We start from the raw sequence: 18,740 nt of genomic DNA, 5'->3' as shown, positions 1-18,740 counted from the left end.
TTAATTAATTGTAATCAATTCAGGAGGCCCATACAATCCTGGACTGCTTCATATATAAAATATATAAAAATAGTGATCATCACATATCTGATCCTTGTTGAGTAAATATTTCCTTCTAGTCCCGGTGCTAAGTGCTTTACTAGTAGTATCTTACTTAATTCTCCCAATGACCCATCAATATTATTGTCAGTTTGTTTCATACAGAAAGCAAATAATATATGGAGAGGCCAAGTAATTGGCTGAAGGCCGCAGAGCCAGAAAGTTATGTTGGTACAACCTGCATGATCTGGCTTGTATTGCAACGTTTGAGATGTTGTATCTTTGTTTTTTTTGTTTTTTTTTTTTTTTTTTTTCACAAGAGTTAATAGTTTTATTTATGGTTTGAGATGTTGTATCTTTGTATGTTTGAGACTTTGAGAATGTACTTTGGGTACTTTTGCCAGCAAAACTGGTGACTGCTGATTTTACTTAAAAGTCCAAGTTAGTTTTAGCCATTCACATTTTTATAAGTAATGAAGAAACTAACCACAATGTGGACTATTCATTTAGAAGGGAACTTAAATCAGTCGATTAGATTCTTTGATGTACAAATTTCTACTAGACTAATAAAAAGTTATTTTAAGGGCTGATATTGGTCTTCTTGCAGCAAGTCTGGGAACTTATCAGACATATAATGTGTTTGGGATAATTGAAAATAGAGAAAATCAATTTAAACAAAGCATTGACGAAGGATGGGGACAGGCTCCCTGCTGCTGCCTGATGAGAGCTTGCTGCAAACATTAGGTCATTGCCAGGGTGAGGGTCAAGGTGACCACCTAGCTCTGATGGTCCCAGAACTCACCAACAAAGGAGATGAGACTGAGTTAGGTTTCCAGAATGCTGTATCAGAGAAGAGGGAAGAAATTTAGCTTCTCTCAAACATAACTCAGATTTTCCTTTGCATATTATCTCCCCCTCTTTGTCTTTTAAAGTAGGATGGATCACTTCCATTTCCAACTCTTAAAATTACTCATCTGTCCCTTCTACTTTCATTGGCTTCAGATCATCTCAAAATGCCAAATGCACTTTATCATTCTATGATCTAGCGATACTTTGATGTGTATTATGTTTTTGTATAACATGAGGCTTAGCCTACAGTCATGGATTAAAGAAATGTGCTTAAACTAGAGTTTTCAATTAAGGTTCAGTTTATAGTTTGGAATCACTGAGCCCACTGATATGCCAAAATCTTTGTTTATCAGTCATTTCCCGTCTTCAGACTCTTGGTATAGACCTGGCCTTTCCGAAACAGTTGCTCGCTGGTTCCTACCCTTCCCTACGGCTGCCAAGAAAATGTCTTTAGAGCAGAGTTATGATTCTGTCGCAAATTTCCTTCTGTCTAGCATCTTCAGTGGCTGACCACTGGCCAAAGACTAATCCAAAGGATGGAGTTTGGAATGAAAGGTCTTCCACAGTTGGCCTCACAAGTCCAGGCTGCCCTCGCTTATTTATAATATGTCGTGCCCAGACATGCCTCCCCCTTCCTCCTCTGTAGCTCATATTGCTCCTTTGGACTGGAATGTTCTTTCCCCTATTTTTTTCTGATAAAAGCTTATCCATCCTATAAAATAAGTGCTGTCAAACTACAGCATGGGGGGCAAATTTGGCAACTGCCTTTTTTGTAAATCAAGTTTCACTGGAACATGGAAGTACCTGTTCACCCACTTATTGTCCATGGTGCTCTCTCACTATGACGGCAGAGTAGATGCAGCAGTGACCAAATGGCCTGCAAAGCCTAGAATATTTACTCAGGGGCTCTTTCTAAAACCAGGTTGCTAATCCCTGCTCTAAAAGCCCAATTTAAAAACCACCTCCTCATGCTTCTCTTTAGATTATGCTGTTAGAAGTAATTTCTCCACACTTTGCATTCCCATAGTGCTGGGTCTCTTCCCAAAGTCATCAGAGGAGTCTCAACTGGAGTGTAAATGCCTGCAGGGCAGAGGCCACTCATTGTTCAGCTTCAGGACTCTGCAGTGCATTGCACACAGTAGTTGCTTATAGACATTCACTGAAATGTTTAACTATTTTTTTATGACTATCAAGTCAGATAAAGAGCAATGTTTTACCTAATCAGATTATATGGCTACTAGATCAAGGGAGAAGTAAATACTGATCGAAGAGACAAATTATGCTTCTAAAATATAATAAATATAGGCATGACTGTCAGGCCACAGTGGAAGGTGGGAGAGGGAAAGGCTGTTTTCCAAGGAAGGACATGAATATTGACTTAGAACTCAGAGTCAGTAGACTGTTCCCAAACTGAGATTTATATGATTTCTAATTCAAGGAATTTCTAAGTCAAGTGTCTGGCTTGGGGAAAGGGCAGAATTAGGAGATGCGGAAAGTTCTTCTGAGAGCTGGTGATGCCTGGCTAGCACAGCCAGAGAAGAGCTAATAGAGGCAACCCATAGTGGGAGGAAGAGAGGCTTATCTTCAAAGCTCACCCCTTCAGGGATTTATTAGTGAGAAGAGCAGAATCCTGGAATTCAGAAGACTGGAATTCTGCTTAACGACAGAAGGGAAAAGGATGGTCAATTTCTCTTAAGGGAAGGTGAGACCTGGAGAGAGCTGGGGATGGTTCTGGAAGGCAGATTTCCCATTTCCAAAGCTATAACCCTTGAGAGAAAGTAAGGGACATCCCAAACAATGGCATGACCCTGAAGCAGCCAAGGATGGGTAGCTCCAACTGCTGGTAAGAAAGCCTTGAAGTTACTATTTTTCTTGGTTGTCACTTCTCTTTCATGAAGTCAACTATATTTCATAAATGTTGTTTAAAACCTTAGATATTTCTTTGTTATCTTGTATTAAATCCCTAATGTGGAGGCTCACTGATCTAACACATTGCAAAAAGCCAGACTTTGATTCAAAGAGGGAAAGCTTAGCAGCACTTCCAAGTGGGAAAGTGAATGGGGAGATTTGGGAAGCCATTATCCATGCCAGACTCCTAGAAAAGGGGTTCTGAGTTATTGCCCCAATCCAGGTAGGAGACCTGGGAGCAATTAGCAGCCCTGCTAAAGATGTTCTCCGGAGGTGCTGCTGCCCCGAGTGGGCTGGGGGAGAATCCTACTCTGCCTGCAGGGACGGAGCTGTCAAATCACTTCCATAAAAATCCAAGACCCAGCCCACTCAGCAGCTGTTTCCTGCATTTCAGGAAAGCATCCCATTAGGTACAGAAAAGCAGGTGTGGGCGCTCTGCATATGTCTGTGACAAATGATGCAATTAAAAGAAAAAAAAAAAAAAAAACCACAACTCACAGCTTAACTCTTTCCCATAAAGCAAAAGGCAAACCCAGGCTAACTCAGTCTTCTACTTCCAGGCAACTAGGTGCTAACTAAAAGGCAGAAAATGGGTAACAAATGAACATAAGGGAATGGGGCAGCATTGATTTCATTTTGTTCCAGCGTATCTGAAAGCTTTTCAAGGCAGAATGGCTGCAGGAGTGAAAAGAAGGTCTGCATAAACAGATGCAAGGACAGCAGAGCTTTGTGAAATCAAAGGCATGTGCTCTGTCAGAAACCAGGTGGAAAGTATGTAATGCAAAATTAAGTCCAGGAGTGCTAACACAAACAACAGCATTTTCCCAAATCACAACAAGACGGCACAGTCTCTCTGGCCACAGGATCTTTCTTTGCAAAGATTTGGTTTTGGACAGGAATCATAAAAGCCTGTTGATGAAGGAAAGGTGAGAGCTGAGTCCAAACAAAAAAATCAAATACTCAGTGATCATCTTTTCTCACATGCCAGCATTGACGAGGAACACCAGCCATGAGGTGTTTGCTGTTGGACCATCTCCTGGGAGTGCCACTACCTGCCCAGGTAACCGAGGAGGGTCACAAAGCCCATCTCAGCATTCTGTTCTGATGCCCAAAAGCAGACCATGGAAGCATGTCGTATCATCGGCGTAAATACTCTTAAAAACACGCTTGTGGTGTTGGCGAGGATGTGGAGAGGTTGGAACCCTTCATGTGTTGCTGGTGGGAACAGAAAATGGTACAGCCGTTGTGGGAAACAGTTTGGCAGTTCCTCAAAAATTAAACACAGACTTACCACATGACCCAGCAATTCCACCCCTGGGTACATACCCCAAAGAACTGAAAGCCGGGACTTGAACAGTTACTTGTACACAGTAACCAAAAGGTGGAAACAACCCAACCGGCCATCAGTAGATGAGTGGATAAAGAAAATGTGGTATCCTACACCAAAAGGAACAAATTTCTGACACACACTACAACATCGATGGGCCCTGAAAACATTAAATTAAGAGAAATATTCCAGACACAGAAGGCCAAATACTATTATGATTCCACTTGTATGAGGTACCTACAATAGGCAGATTCATGAGACGGAAAAGTAGAACAGAGGTTACCAGGGATTTAGGATGGGGAAAATGGGGAATTATCATTTATTATGTACAGCTTTGGGGATGATGAAACAGTTCTGGAAATGGACAGTGGTGACAGTTGCACAACATCATGAATGTATTTAATATCACTCAATTATGTGCTTAAAACCATTAAAGTGATAAATTATATATATATAATTATATATATATTGCTCCAATTAAAAAAAAAGAAACACATGATGTTTCATGTCTCCAAACTATTCCACTTTTTTTAAGAGCTGGATGTTCCTTTAGATGCTGGTTTCAGAGGAGCTCTGCTAAGGCAGATGGTGAATGTCTAGTGACTAAGATAGAACCATGGCAACCTAGCCTAAGGGCTCTTGGTGTGTAGGCAGGCCGATGGCTCTTATCAAGTTGGAGGCAGGAGTGGGGGGAGGGATGAAACAGTGTGAAGGACGAGGAAATAGAATACATCCTTCTTCTATTGCTGGGAGGAGGGAGAAGGCACAATTTCTCCCCTACCTCCTATGCCTATACGTAGAATATAGGTCAAGGACAGTGCCTAGATTTGAGTCCTTGATTCAACCATTTATAAACTGTTTACCTCAACAGGTCCTCAACCATGCTGGGCTCAGTGTCCTCAGCTATAAATGCAGGTGCTGATACAATACCCCACCCCCTTTCCCTAGTCGCGTGAGTGCCATGTTACACGGAGGAGGAGGGTCCAGGATTCCAACAGCCTAGAAGTAACATGGGACTCGAGTACCACGAGTGAGGTCTGTGATTCTCATGATCAAGGTGAGTTAAAGGTGTCTGAGCACAGGCCCCCAAAATGGGCTGCACAGCACAGTGTAGCCTCAGGAGAGCCTTGATTTCTGTATCCCACTACTCAGTGCGGTTGCTAGCACACGAAGGGTACTTGAGAGAAGGAATATCTAAGGCTGGACTGTCTGCCTTCAAGGAGTACACAGCCCAACTGGGAAGAACACAGGCATGTGAATAGATAAATTATAGTAAAATATGGTAGTACCAAACTGGAGATATGATCAAAGTCTTATGGAACTCCGAAGGAAAAATCCCATTATTTGCTGTTCTTTTTCTGGGTCTTTTATTCTTCTGCCATGTATTAAGAAAGCAAGCAAGGACTCTGAATGCTAGGAAGGCAGGCTACAGGAAGGTGATCTAAGCTGGAACTTCTGTTGTTGGGGTTGCAACTTGGGCCCATGGCCAACAGGTTGAGTGAAATATTGAAGGGAAATGGAAGGAGGGAGCTTGGATTGCAAACTAAGAATTCATAGTGAGTTGATAAATGCAAACTTAATGGCAGGTAGAATAGTTGTTCTAATAGCACCTTGACATTTATTATTCTATTTTAGACACCATTCTTAAGTAAGTGACCCATGAAACTTTAGTACTAAAGGGATTGAAGTCAGCACACAGGACAGGGTTTCTCATCTAGCACCACTGACATTTGGGGCTGGACAATTCTTTGTTTAGGGGCCGCCCTGTGTATTGTAGGATGTTTAGCAGCATCCCTGGCCTATCCTTGGGTTGGGGGGCAAAAGAGCTCCTAGCTGAGACCCATTGTAATATGGAAATGGTCTTTTGGTCTGAAAAGACTTTGAAATCCTCTAGGGAGCTTAAAAAATCTGATACCCAAGCTGTGGCCCAGGGCAATTCAACTGGGAGGTGGGAGCCATCCATTGGTATATTTCAAATAGGCCTCAAATATCATACTTCCTGTGACTCCAACATGCAGCCAGAGTGAGATCTACTTGTCTAGAAAGATAAGGGAATAGTTACTGAGTACCTCTAAGATGGTATGTATTTTACGTATATCTCAACATCTCACTTAAAGTTAACAGCTCCACAAAGCATACAGTTATTTTCTTAATTCATTTATGTGGAAAGGACTTGTCCCAGAGCATTCCAGTCAGGAATGGTAGCTCTGCAAAGGGCAGTTTCAGTGGCCAGCATTAGACTATAAATGGAAGACAAAGCCAAGGACTGAAGGGTAGATAGGAGTAGAGCAGCAAAAGGCACTCAAAGCCCAAGGTGAAGTCTGAGATGGAAGGGGTGATCCCATAATTACAACTGTGTATCTTACAGAAGCCATTTTCTGATTAGAATGAGGTCAGCACGGGGGTGGGGGGGAGGCTGAACATACATATCCACTTTTGTATCTCTTTGTCCTATGGGGGGAAAGGAACTACTCCCGGAAAGACAGTGGGTGCAGAAGCCATAAGGATACAGCTAGAATAATTAAGTAAGGCTTTGGATGTCTAAGAAGAAAGGTAGCAAATTTTATACTCAAGGAAAACCAGAGTCTTGGTACAAGGTAGGGAAAATATGGCCTGGCATGCTAGATGCTTCAAGTTCATTATCCTACTGAATCCTTGCATAGCTCTAAGAGTGCGTGTGTATCTACTCCTTGCCCATATAAACTCAGAGGAGACCTGTCAGCACACTGACACCATTGTAGGTCTGCTCCATCTGAAGGAAAGGCCTGTTACAGAAACAGATGTAGGTCACATAGTCCAGTCAAGCTGCTATAACAAAATACCACAGACTGGGTGGCTTGTAAACAACAGATGTTGAGTTCTCATTGTTCTGGGGGCTGGGAAGTGTAAGATAGAGATCTGCTTCCTAGATGGTTGTCTTTTCCCTATAACCTCTCACGGCAGAAGGGGTCAGGCATCTCTCCAGGGCCTCTTTTAGAAGGACACTAATTCCAATTCCTGAGGGCTTTGCTTTCATGACCTAATTACCTCCCGAAGGCCTCATTTCCTAAAACTACCACCTTAGGGGCTAGGATTTCAATAAATGAATTTGAGGGAGACATAAACATTCAGGCCATTGCAGCAACTGGAGGAAACCCACTTAACATATCTATAATAAGCAAATATTCATTAGTTTTATAAATGCAAATTGAGAAATTAGGAAAATCAGAAACTGGGAGAAAAAAGAAGCAAGAGCAAGTTCAAATAAAGATTGTTAAAAGTTGGTTACAGAAAGAAAGTTCCTAACTTTTTTTTTTTTTTTTTAAGATTTTATTTATTTATGAGAGAGAGAGAGAGAGGCAGACACACAGGCAGAGGGAGAAGCAGGCTCCATGCAGGGAGCCCGACGTGGGACTCGATCCCGGGTCTCCAGGATCATGTCCTGGGCTGAAGGCAGCACTAAACCGCTGAGCCACCCAGGCTGCCCAAAAGTTCCTTACTTTGATAAAACTTAAATATCAGAAAACTCAGCAAACATCTATTAGAAGCATTCTGAATGTCAGGAACAAAATAAAAAAGCCCACTAACATTATTATCCCAAACTTCTGGATTATTCCAAAATTTTTTTAGAGGTCTGAGCCTGTAAGTGCCACAAGCCAAGAGAGAAATAAGAAGTAGAATATAGGGATGCCTGGGGGGGCTCAGCAGTTGAGCGTCTGCCTTCGGCTCAGGACGTGATCCCGGAGTTCCACAATCAAGTCCCATGTTGGGCTCCTGAATGGAGCCTGCTTCTCTTCCCTCTGCCTAGGTCTCTGCCTCTCTCTGTGTCTCTCATGAATAAATAAATAAAATCCTTAAGAAAAAAAAGAAGTAGAATACATCATAGGAAGATAACATTATTATTATCTATAGATATCAAGATTTTTCCATCTAGAAAAATCCATGTCAAATAACTGAAAAACTATTTGAATTGTTAAATGAGTCTAGCAAGATGTTCAGGTAGAAAATAAATATAAAATAAACTGGTTTAACACATACTAGAATGACTAATTGGAAATACAGTGGAAAGAAAGATCTTATACCATATTAGCAAAAAATATAAAGTACCTAAAATACCAAGGAATAAACCTAATAGACATATATGGAAAGTCTTGATAAAGAAATTTTACTGAAGAACACAAAATGGGAAGATGCCCTATACTCCTGAATCAAGAGTCACTGTTATGAAGAGGTTTCTTTTGCTCTTCAAATTAATCCATAAATTAATTGCAATTTATTTTATTTTTTTTAAAGATTTTTATTTATTTATTCATAGAGACACAGAAAGAGAGAGGCAGAGACACAGGCAGAGGGAGAAGCAGGCTCCACGCAGAGAGCCCGACGTGGGACTTGATCCACGGTCTCCAGGATCATGCCCTGGACTGCAGGCGGCGCTAAACCACTGCACCACTGGGGCTGCCCATTCATTGCAATTTAAATTAAAATTTCAACAGAAATTTTATGGGCTTTTACAAGCTGTTTTTAAAGTGTATGTAGAATGGGGGTGCCTGGGTGGCTCAGTCAGTAAGAGTCTGCCTTCAGCTCAGGCCATCTCAGGGTCTTGGGATCAAGCCTGCATGCTGGGCTCCCTGCTCAGTGGGGAGTCTGCTTCTTCCTCTCCCTCTGCCCACCTCCCACTTGTGCTCTCTCTCTTCCTCTCTCTCAAACAAATAGAATCTTTTTAGAAAAGTAAAGTGTATGCAGAACAAACATACAAGAAGACTCAAAGAAATTTAGGAGAAGAACAAAGTGTTTGGGTAGGAAATTGGGGAGGGAACAGAAAGTTGATCTAGAAAAGAATAAAACATAAAACTACTGTACTAGAAACAATATGGTACCAAAGCAGGAAGAAACAAATAGATCAATGGACTTGAATCAAGAATCCACAATTATATCTACATATATTTGAATTTAATATGTGGTAGAGGTGGCATTTCAAATTAGTGGGGGAAATTTAATGAGCAGTGTTGTGACAACTGTTTATTTAGAAAAAGATCTGCTACCTCATGCCACACACAAAAATTAATTTCAGATAAATCAATATTTAAATATATACATGAGTATAAAAATAATAGAAGAAAATATTAGAATAATTTTATAATGTTGGAGGTGGGTAGGTCTTAATCCACTAGCTATAAAAAAAATGATTGACAGATTTGACAAAAAAAGATTAAAATTTCTCTCCACAGAGAAACCGATATCATAAGCATAGTTGAAACACAAGATAAACTATTATATATATGAGCAGAAGATGATTATTATTCCTAACTTATATGAGTTCTTAAAATCTGTAAGAAAACCACAAACACAATTTAAAAATAGCAAATTCACGGAGTGCAAACCACAATAAAAATGAGTGGTCAGGAAAATGCAAACAAAGAAGATACAGTAAAAGTTAACTACATTCATAATATTTTGTGTTGGTGTCGGCATCAACCGGTACGCTACTTTGGAGAGGAATCTTGCTTCATCTCTCTGAACTACAAGTGTTCATTCCATTTGACCTACAAATTCTATTTCTAGGAATCTATCCTACAGAAATATTTATGTAAGCATGAAAGGATATACCTATTAGGATATTCATGGCAGCATTACGTGTAAGAGGACCTTTATTTAGGTTTTCTACTCCAAGAATTTGCTCTGTTTCCTCTAGAAACAGCTTTTCCAGTTATTTATCTTGGGTTTTCTCTTTCATGCTATAGGCTTCAGAAAAGTGCCTACTGACCCCTGATTGTCCACTTATGTTATATCCATTGATGTTTAAGATGAAAGCAATGAGAAGTCTGCCTGAGAGCTCTGTACATATTGGCCAACTTTTAGAGGGTGAGAGAACGGAGCGCCAGTTACTGAGCCACTTCTTTCCCCAACTCCACAAACTGATGTCTTGGGTACCAATTCTCACAACCATGCCCTAGTTCCCATCAGCTTTTGGATAAGGATGGTGATGCCAGCATTCCGAATGTGTGTGGAGGGAAGTGTGTTCATATACTTCCCTATTTTTCACTTCCATCTTTCCTCACACTGTCCATTTTATCTGCTGCCCCCAGACTCAGAGGCTCTTGGGCTCTGTATGCAGGCTGGCCCCTCCTCATCACCATCCCTCTCTGCTTCCTCAGCTGTGATTTCCTCTGCTCTATTAGTGAACATTCTTCCATATGCTTTCAGAAACTTGTTCCAGAAATTTGTTAAAATCATTTCACAGACACCCCTTCTCTTGTTTTCTTGGTGGTTGTAGGTTATATCCTGTCTTATTCCTTTAGGCTGATTTTAATGAAATCTTGGGAGGAAGGAAAAAAAAACCAACTCATGTACTCAGCCTGCCATCTTGAACCACAAATCAAACGTATCATTTGCAATATTAGAGAATAGACAATTTAAACATCCCTCAATAGGAAACTATTTAAATCTGATGTATAGAATACTCTGTACTCAGAAAATAATGAATTAGCTTTATGCAGTAATATGAAAAGGTATGATATAATATTAAAATAAAAGAGCAAATTGCAAAGAGTATGTATAGCACCACTACTATTTTATTTGTACTTCCACATGGAACCGTGAAGAGTGGACATTTTTCTGTCTTAACACCTGAAGGCAGTGGACCAGGTGTGGGGTTGGCACAAAGAAGGAATCTCATCTTTTCACTCTATTATCATTTGTATTGTTCAGAATTTTTATAACATGTATGAAAAATCTTGGGGATTGATTGTCAGGTGTCATGGATCATCTATCACTTGCAAACCTTTAATTTATTAGTTGAGCAGCTCTCTATGGGAAAGGTTGGAGTATTTAAAAAATAGGATGTCTTACATTTGTATGACCATTATGATTATTTCAAACTTTTAAGAAAACATGATTAACAGTAAAAGTATTGCCAGTTTATTTTTAAAAGCTATAGATCTTTAAAAAATTCCTCCCAAGTCTAAGGTTCTGTGACAACGTAACATGTTGGCGGTAGAACATGTCCTGTAGAATCAATTTTGCTTGGTATGCTTTTATGTCTGATTTCTTAACTGTTACATATTGACATTAGTAAACTGAGCTAGCTGAACTATGCCAACTTTGATATTTCAGCTAGAATAATTTTACAACATCTCATTATTAAGGAAGAGGTAAGGAATATAAAATGCCAATCATGTTAATAAAATTAGGTTTAACTTTCTGTTTCCAAAGAACAAGGTTCAGAACAACTTACATGCAAAAGGAGAATACATAGGCTTTAGCAGATACATGGGTTTGAAAGTCTTTTCCATTAAAAAGATGTATATTTAGGAATCTATAATCCACCAACAAGCCTATATTTCAGACCATGTGAACAAATTCAAATAAACACTGAAAAGCAGAACTCAAGTCTGAAAAGTTTCATTGGTTTCCAACCTAAAATGAGACAAAGATTCCATCTCCTAAAGTCTATGCACCATTAAAGGTCACGGTTTCTGTAGCTTTGCTCAGAGAATAGTTAACATCGTAAAGTGCCGAGTTGGCCTGTTGCCCTGGGTCCACATGGGTCTCTTTGGTGTGATGGTCAAACCAAATTAAGCCATAAACTCAGAGTCAGGTTGAATGCACCACCACTATTTACATATCAGACAAAATTTGGGGGTTGTATGCCTCCTCCTTCTACATATGTAGTTTCTGATTTTTATTTTTTAAAAAATATTTTTATTTATTTTTGAGAGAGAGAGAGAGAGAGAACGTGCACACAAATGGGGGGAAGGGCAGAGGGAGAAGCAGACTCCCTGCTGAGCAGGGAACCCAAGGTGATACTCAACCCCATGCTGTGGGATCATGACTTGAGCCAAAGGCAGACGCTTAATGGACTAAGCCACCCAGGTGCCCAGTTTCTGATTTTTAAATGTTGGTTTTCATATCCTCACTCTATAATTGCATCTTTAGGAAGTCTAGATCTTTCTTGAAGCATGCAAAGTAAAGAAAGTCCAGTTTGAAATATCAGAAGACCACGTACATCTAAATACTTAGAGACTGAAATGCTTACTATACATAAAGCATGACTACTATTAGTAACTAGTGACTGGCATGTTGAGAGAATCACTCACATATTGAGGGTTTTAAAAAAATCTTTTAAAATGAGGTGATAGGACCATCTTTTCCAGCACTAATAATACAAGTCCTTCTGTTTTCATTGAAATCTACTTTCTATTTCTTGCTTTCTTTAAGATTTTACTTATTTATTCAGAAGAGACATAGGTAGAGGGAGAAGCAGGCTCCTTGCAGGGAGCCCCATTGGGGACTTGATCCCAGGACCCCGGGATCACGCCCTGAGCCGAAGGCAGATGCTCAACCACTGAGCCACCGAGGTGCCCCTACTTTCTAGTTCTATGAAGTTTGGAGAGTTAGTCATTAAAAGATACCAAGTGTTTAATAAGAAAAGGCTTGATTGGAATTACAAATAATTAAAAGTAATTCTGGGAAACGGTAGGGTAACTGAGAAAACATTTAAACATTTTTGGATTTTTTTGAAAGCAATGATACAAATTTGAACATTCATTTCCTCTCTATTGCCTATTCTATGGAACAAATAGCCAAATCAATTTTCTGGATCAAGTCACATTTTTATACAAAATAGTTTTCCTAGCCAGGAATACAAGATCAGGCAAGTGAAACCCTCAGCATTACCTGGAAAATTGTAGAGAAACCCACCACATGTCTCTTTGAAAAACATTTATGTGCCTGAAAATGTGTAATGTAAAAAATAGTCCTTGAACAGTTCAAAGATAGCTAGAGACCCACACTCTAAATGGTTATCCATAATCTCATGCAATCCCATGCAATTTAACTTTTAGAATATACAGACCTCACAGAATAGACAATTTAGCAGGATAGGTATAGGTAAAGAGAATACCTATGATGAGAAAAAGACATCTGGGGTGTCTGGGGGGCCAGTGAGTGGGGCGTCTGACTCTTGGTTTTGGCTCAGATCATGATCTCAGGGTTGTGGGATCAAGCCCCACGTAGGGCCTCACACTCAGCAAGGAGTCTGCTGGAGATTCTCTCTCTCTCCTTCTCCCTCTGCCCCTCCCTCCCCTCACTCTCACTTGTGCATGCTCTGTCTCTCTCAAACAAATAAATCTTAAGAAAAAGACCATCTGAACCATTATACACTTTAAAAGGCTAAATTTTATGATAAGTGAATTATATCTCAATAACAAAAGGAAGAAAGGAGGGAGAAAACGGCATTCCAAGTGCTTTAAGTGATTTAAGTTCTGCAGACAGAAGCTCCCGATCATCTCCCCTGGGACCTCCTTTCACTACAGCCTGCTCTTTCCATTCTCCCTCTTATGCCCACAGGGCATCACGTAATATTGCCGATGGACTCCAGATTTCTCAGGTACCCCACTGGTCTCTGGGCACACAAGAGTGAACGTGACTTTCTGAGTCACTCTCCCATTGAGTCTCTTTTAGGGGGAGAGGGATTTTTGACTCCATGAAGCTTTGATGTACTGACTTGCTCTGAGACAAAAGAAAGGGAAAGACCGTTTATCTTTCCCATACTCAGACATCCAGTGGATAATCACCCAGGCTTTTATCTTCAGAGGGCGTAGCTTAAAACCAGCTTTCTGAACTGAGCAAGGGAAAATTTTACTAAAAACAACACAAAATTCATTAAAAAAGTGCCATTGTTTGCTGCTGCATTTGAACACAAGGGCATTTCAAATAATCTCCTGAAGAACACTTTCCATTCTAGAAGACAAGATGTTTATGGAGATAGGATTTTCTAATATTCCAAAAAGAGGAAAAAACACAAAGATTATTTCCTCATAACTGAAGATGACACACAAATCACTCATTGGGAAAACTAGGCTTATTGCCACTTTGGCGGCTCCTGAGGGTGCCAGAGCGAATACAATGGCTTTCCACTTTAACTGGCCTTCTGTCAGAGACTCGTTTGCCATCCTTTCTTCCTCCTGCCAATAAATCTAGGTGAAGCAAATTTTGGTTGCATCCCCCTGAGTGCAGAAAAAAAGAGCTGCAGCATCTGGAGTTATCTTCTGGAGTGTTCCTAGTACTTGAAATTTGTGACATTAATCATCCCTTGACTGCTGCAAGGCCAATGGTGTACCAGAAGAATTCGAGTTCTGAGAGTTGCTCATGGGTATTATATCTCGGTAGACTACCCCGCTTGGAGATGCCTAGGTTCAAATCCCAGCTCCACCTCTTTCTTGCTGTGTGACGTTAGCAAGTTACATAAACTCTCTGTGTCTCTTTCCTTATCTATAAAATGGGAATGGGAACAGGTCCTATCCCCTAGGGTTGTTGAGAGGGTTCAATAACTTAGTACGTGAAAAGCACTGAGAATAGTGCCTGGCATGTAGTGTCTGTGCTATTTTAGTTCCTGTTAAAGAAGTAATTAAAAAATGAAAATGAATATGGCTGTTCACTAAATTATTTTAAGAAATTGCTTTCCTTATATTACTTTGTTAACTAATCTGTGCATGCTCACATGAATTGGAAATTGGTCGAAATTAATTCGTCTGGCCCGATTTGCTTTGCGTAAAATGCAATCGGCCAGCAACCCAGAATGAAGTATCACCAGAGGTCAAACCTTTTGTGGGAAAATGCGTAAAAATGGCCTCTTGATATTGATGATATTGCCCAAAATAACCACAACTGTTCAGAAGATATACGCGTACTATCCACATCCCATTGCCCCAGGCTGATGCAGCGGAAAGAAGGGAAACACGGTTTTCACTTCAGATCTATAGGGAATGAAGCTCCAGACAGGATCACCAATGGCCTCTGGCCACCTTGAAATCCAACGGAACAAAGACTGGCACGTACCTTGGCTTTTCAAAGAGCCTCCCCCATCCCAGAGAAACAATTTAGCCCATTACCTATTGCATAACCATGTTTCTCTTGGAAGGAACACAGGCTGGCTTAAATGTGTAGATGTTAAATATTTATTTGCAAGGACCTTTAAAATCTTCTCCACCCACACTTCTCATTTCAAGGAGGAGGCCAAGCAGTGCTTTGGCATTCCCCAGTGGCACCTTTTCCGTGTCCAAGGACCTCTGGACACTGCTGTGTCACGATCCTGGGAAGAAGTGAATCATCCAATAGTGACAGATGGTTTCCTCTGGAAAAAGACCAAGCTTACCCAAATAGTTATTGCTCTTGTACATCTCGGTGATGTTGATTTTGGTGGCTCCTTGGGGAATCTCGACCACTCGGTGATAGCCCAGGCTGGTGAGGGCATGCTTGAACACACCAGACACAACCTGACAGCCTGTGTTGTCGCCTCCGCACACCCCGCATTTGTCCACCACTTTGTCCGAGCCTAGGTAGTCGTCACAGCCAATGCTCTGCAAAGAGGTGGAAAACAAAAGACTCTTGTAGCACAGAACAGGAGCATGGGGGAAATGGGGGGGGAGGGTGATGAAAGATCTATTGGTGGGTCTTTCTTCTTTTTTAAAAGATTTTATTTATTTGGCAGAGAGAGAGAGAGAGAGAGAGAAAGAGAAAGAGAGAGAATGAGCAGAGGGAGCAGCAGAAGGAGAGGGAGAAGCAGACTCCCCACTGAGCAGGGAGCCCAACACGGGGCTCAATCCCATGATCCTGAGATCATGACCTGAGCCGAAGGCAGCTACTCTGGGTATAGATATGCATGAAGTATACACTCTAGGGGTGGGGTGCAGGCCACAGACAGTAAACATGACAAGTAAATCAAACAGTATGCTTGGTGGTGGTGAATGATAAGGAGAAAAATAATGCAGAGAGAAGGAATAGAGAGGGTGTGAGGACTGGTCACTTGTTTACACTGGTTGGACAGTGAAGTTGTCCAGCAAATCCATCTCCCTAATGGACTCAGAGAGGAGAGACCATCTGGGATTTTTTAAAAAGATTTTATTTATTTATCTGAGAGAGAGAGAGAGAGAGAGAGAATGAGAGGGGAGAGAGAGAGAGAGTGAGCATGAGCATGGGGAGGGGCAGAGGGAGAAGCAGACTCCCCTGCAGAGCAAGAACCCAGGACCCCAGGATCATGACCTGAGCCAAAGGCAGATGCTTAATGCCACCCAGGCGCAACCCCCCTGCCCCACCATCTGGGATTTTTATATAAGGTTCTTCAGGACCATGATAAGTACTGCACCTAAAATTGGGGTTTGTCCCCAGGTCCTGTGTTCTAAAGGACAGACTGTATAAACACTTAGCAAAGTATCCTCAGAAGCAGTACTCAGAGACCCAGTGTCTTAGGAAATGACATCAAATTGGTTGAGATCTGGGTCTTCACTAGTCATGGTAGCTCTGAAGAGTGGAGCAGCAGGATTTTGCTTGGCTCCCACAAAGTATTTTTCCCAGGAGAGAAGGGTGAAGGGAGAAAACAGCCAGAAACATCAACAAACTGGATGATCTGTGTCTAAATGATGGGGTGCTCCTCATTCAGGCAGCCTTATCAGCATTTAAAAGACCTCCACTGACCTTCCTGGATTCCCTCAAAAAAATAACCTTCCCATTACTCATTATAAGACCTTTTTAGTTTTATCTTTCCCCTCTCTGTTCATGTTTTCTGTTGGGGGAATTTTATTTTGAATAAAAATCTAAACCTTGGAACAAAGCGCAAGATGATTATCTTTATGCCATCCTTTCCCACTTCTGGAGCCGATTCCCCAGGGCTCATGATCATGCTTCCTGAATCCAAAATTTGGACGTGTGGTCTCAGGAAAGAAGTCTGTCACGTTTCTATGGGCCGATAGAAGGGCGCAGATTAGAGTCTGGATGATGAAGTCCTTGGATGACAGTTCAGTGGATTATGAGGATAGGGAATGACACTTGAAATCAGAGTGGGATTCTAAAACTTGAGACACATGTTTGCTGAATCACAGGCTTGAGTTGGTCCTTGAATTCTTTTTATTAAAATTTATTATTTTTTAAAGATTTTATTTATTTACTTATGAAAGACAGACAGAGAGAGAGAGAGACAGAGACAGAGACATAGGAGGACTCGATCCCAGGACCCTGGGATCATGACCTGAGCCAAAGGCAGATGCTCAACCACTGAGCCACCCAGGTGCCCCTTGTCCTTGAATTCTAAGAGCAATCATCAGACCATATCTCAGGGGGCAAAGTGGTCAACAAACCACTCAAAATCCACTCTGGATTTTGTGAAATCACCCTGGGTCTGTGCCTGTGGGCCCTACACGTCAAATTCTATATGCAGAGTCAAATCAGGTGTTCAGGCTTTTCCCTCCAACCTCACACTTGACTGACATCTTTCTGAAGGCACTGTACCCCTGTACCTCTGCGTTATTACTTCCATATTTCGGAGTGTACATTAGTCCATCAATAACAACTGGTCTTTCTTCACAAATAGCCTCTCTGTAAAACATTATTTCTGACAATAACAGAACATCATCTCAGCGTGTTCATCCACATCCAATTAACCTTTCAAAATGCCATGTTTGCTATGTATTCCTCCTCCCTCAAATATTTCTTGCCCCTGCCCCATGTGCACTTTAGTAGAAAAATAAGGAAAATGTTTTCCATGCGTGATTTCCATCTCTGACCCCTTGGGTTCTCCGTCGCTTTGAAAGAAAGAAACCAACCCGCAAATTGCTAAAGCAAGATTCTAACCACATTAAGGACATGCCTCTGATTGTCACTGATGGCGAAGATGGACAGAAAAGTGAGTCAGCACACAGTCCCTGTGCCGTCTAGCAAAATCTCACCCTCCTCCCTTTCCATTCCTGCTCTTCCCAGACTCAGTTTGTCCCAGACTGGGTCCTCCTCATGGGGCAATCCAGTAAAGGGAACACTGTCACAAAGCATGCAGGTAAAAAAAGAACACGTAGGAAGTAGGAAAGCATGCTCACGGAATGACCTGGCTCAAGCGTAGGGTTGGTTGCTGGGAGGGATGAACTCAGGCTGGAGAATTCAGCTGCAGTGTTTAAGAATCTTGGTAGCCAGGATGAAGAGTTAGATTTTATCTGATGGCAGCAGCAATTGCTGGATGTCTAAAGAAAGAGAGGGCTACACTCGGATTTGTGTTCCGGATGATGACTTTGGCGGGTGCGGAGAGGGTCTCAGAGTGGGGAGACAGTCTAGTGAGTCTCTCTCTTCTAAACAGGGTGTAGGGAATATTTCAAGGATAAATGAGAGCCATCGAAGACAAGGGCAGACATCACATGAATCCTCAGCCCCCAGCCCAATGAGAATGGGATGATCACAAGGTTGGCTTTAGACAACCACAGCCAGACTAAATGTCGTTTTATCTTGTGAAACAGATAGTATATTAAAATGCTCTGCGTAGTTCCACAAATGCCACCCTTACACGCCAGATTTTCTGCATAGCATGGCCACTCTGGAGGAATCTAGACATGGGGGGGGGGGTGCGTAGCAGTTTTTCCTGACAGACGTCCAAATGGCCTGGTGGCTGGCTTCAGTGAAGCGTGTAGCCTCACAAGTGCTGCCAAGAACAAAAGGTGACGTCCTCTTTCCTCAGGGCTGGATGGTCACTTCCTTCTGGGGTCATGCTGAAAACATCTCCACTACCATCCAGATCTTTCAGGGGTCAATGACCAGAAATGGATGGTCCCTGAATTCTGGCTTGCATATTAGGAAGCTGGTCAGTTGGTCTCTGATGGGG

General features: G+C 41.5%; 1 protein-coding gene across 3 annotated transcripts in view; it reads right to left on the bottom strand.

Annotated features, from left to right (window-relative positions):
* THSD4 (thrombospondin type 1 domain containing 4) overlaps positions 1 to 18,740 on the bottom strand; it is a 573,677-nt gene that overhangs the window by 98,164 nt on the left and 456,773 nt on the right. For all 3 annotated transcript variants that reach the window (XM_077881722.1, XM_077881723.1, XM_077881724.1), the window contains one exon: positions 15,258 to 15,462. In XM_077881722.1, coding sequence (XP_077737848.1) covers positions 15,258 to 15,462 — 205 coding nt within the window. The remainder of the gene's footprint in view (positions 1 to 15,257; positions 15,463 to 18,740) is intronic.

The sequence above is a fragment of the Canis aureus genome, chromosome 32 (genome assembly GCF_053574225.1).
Source record: "Canis aureus isolate CA01 chromosome 32, VMU_Caureus_v.1.0, whole genome shotgun sequence".
Classification (NCBI taxonomy): Eukaryota; Metazoa; Chordata; class Mammalia; order Carnivora; family Canidae; genus Canis; species Canis aureus.
Note: the sequence above shows the minus strand (reverse complement) of the source record. Positions and strands in the feature narration are given on the sequence as shown.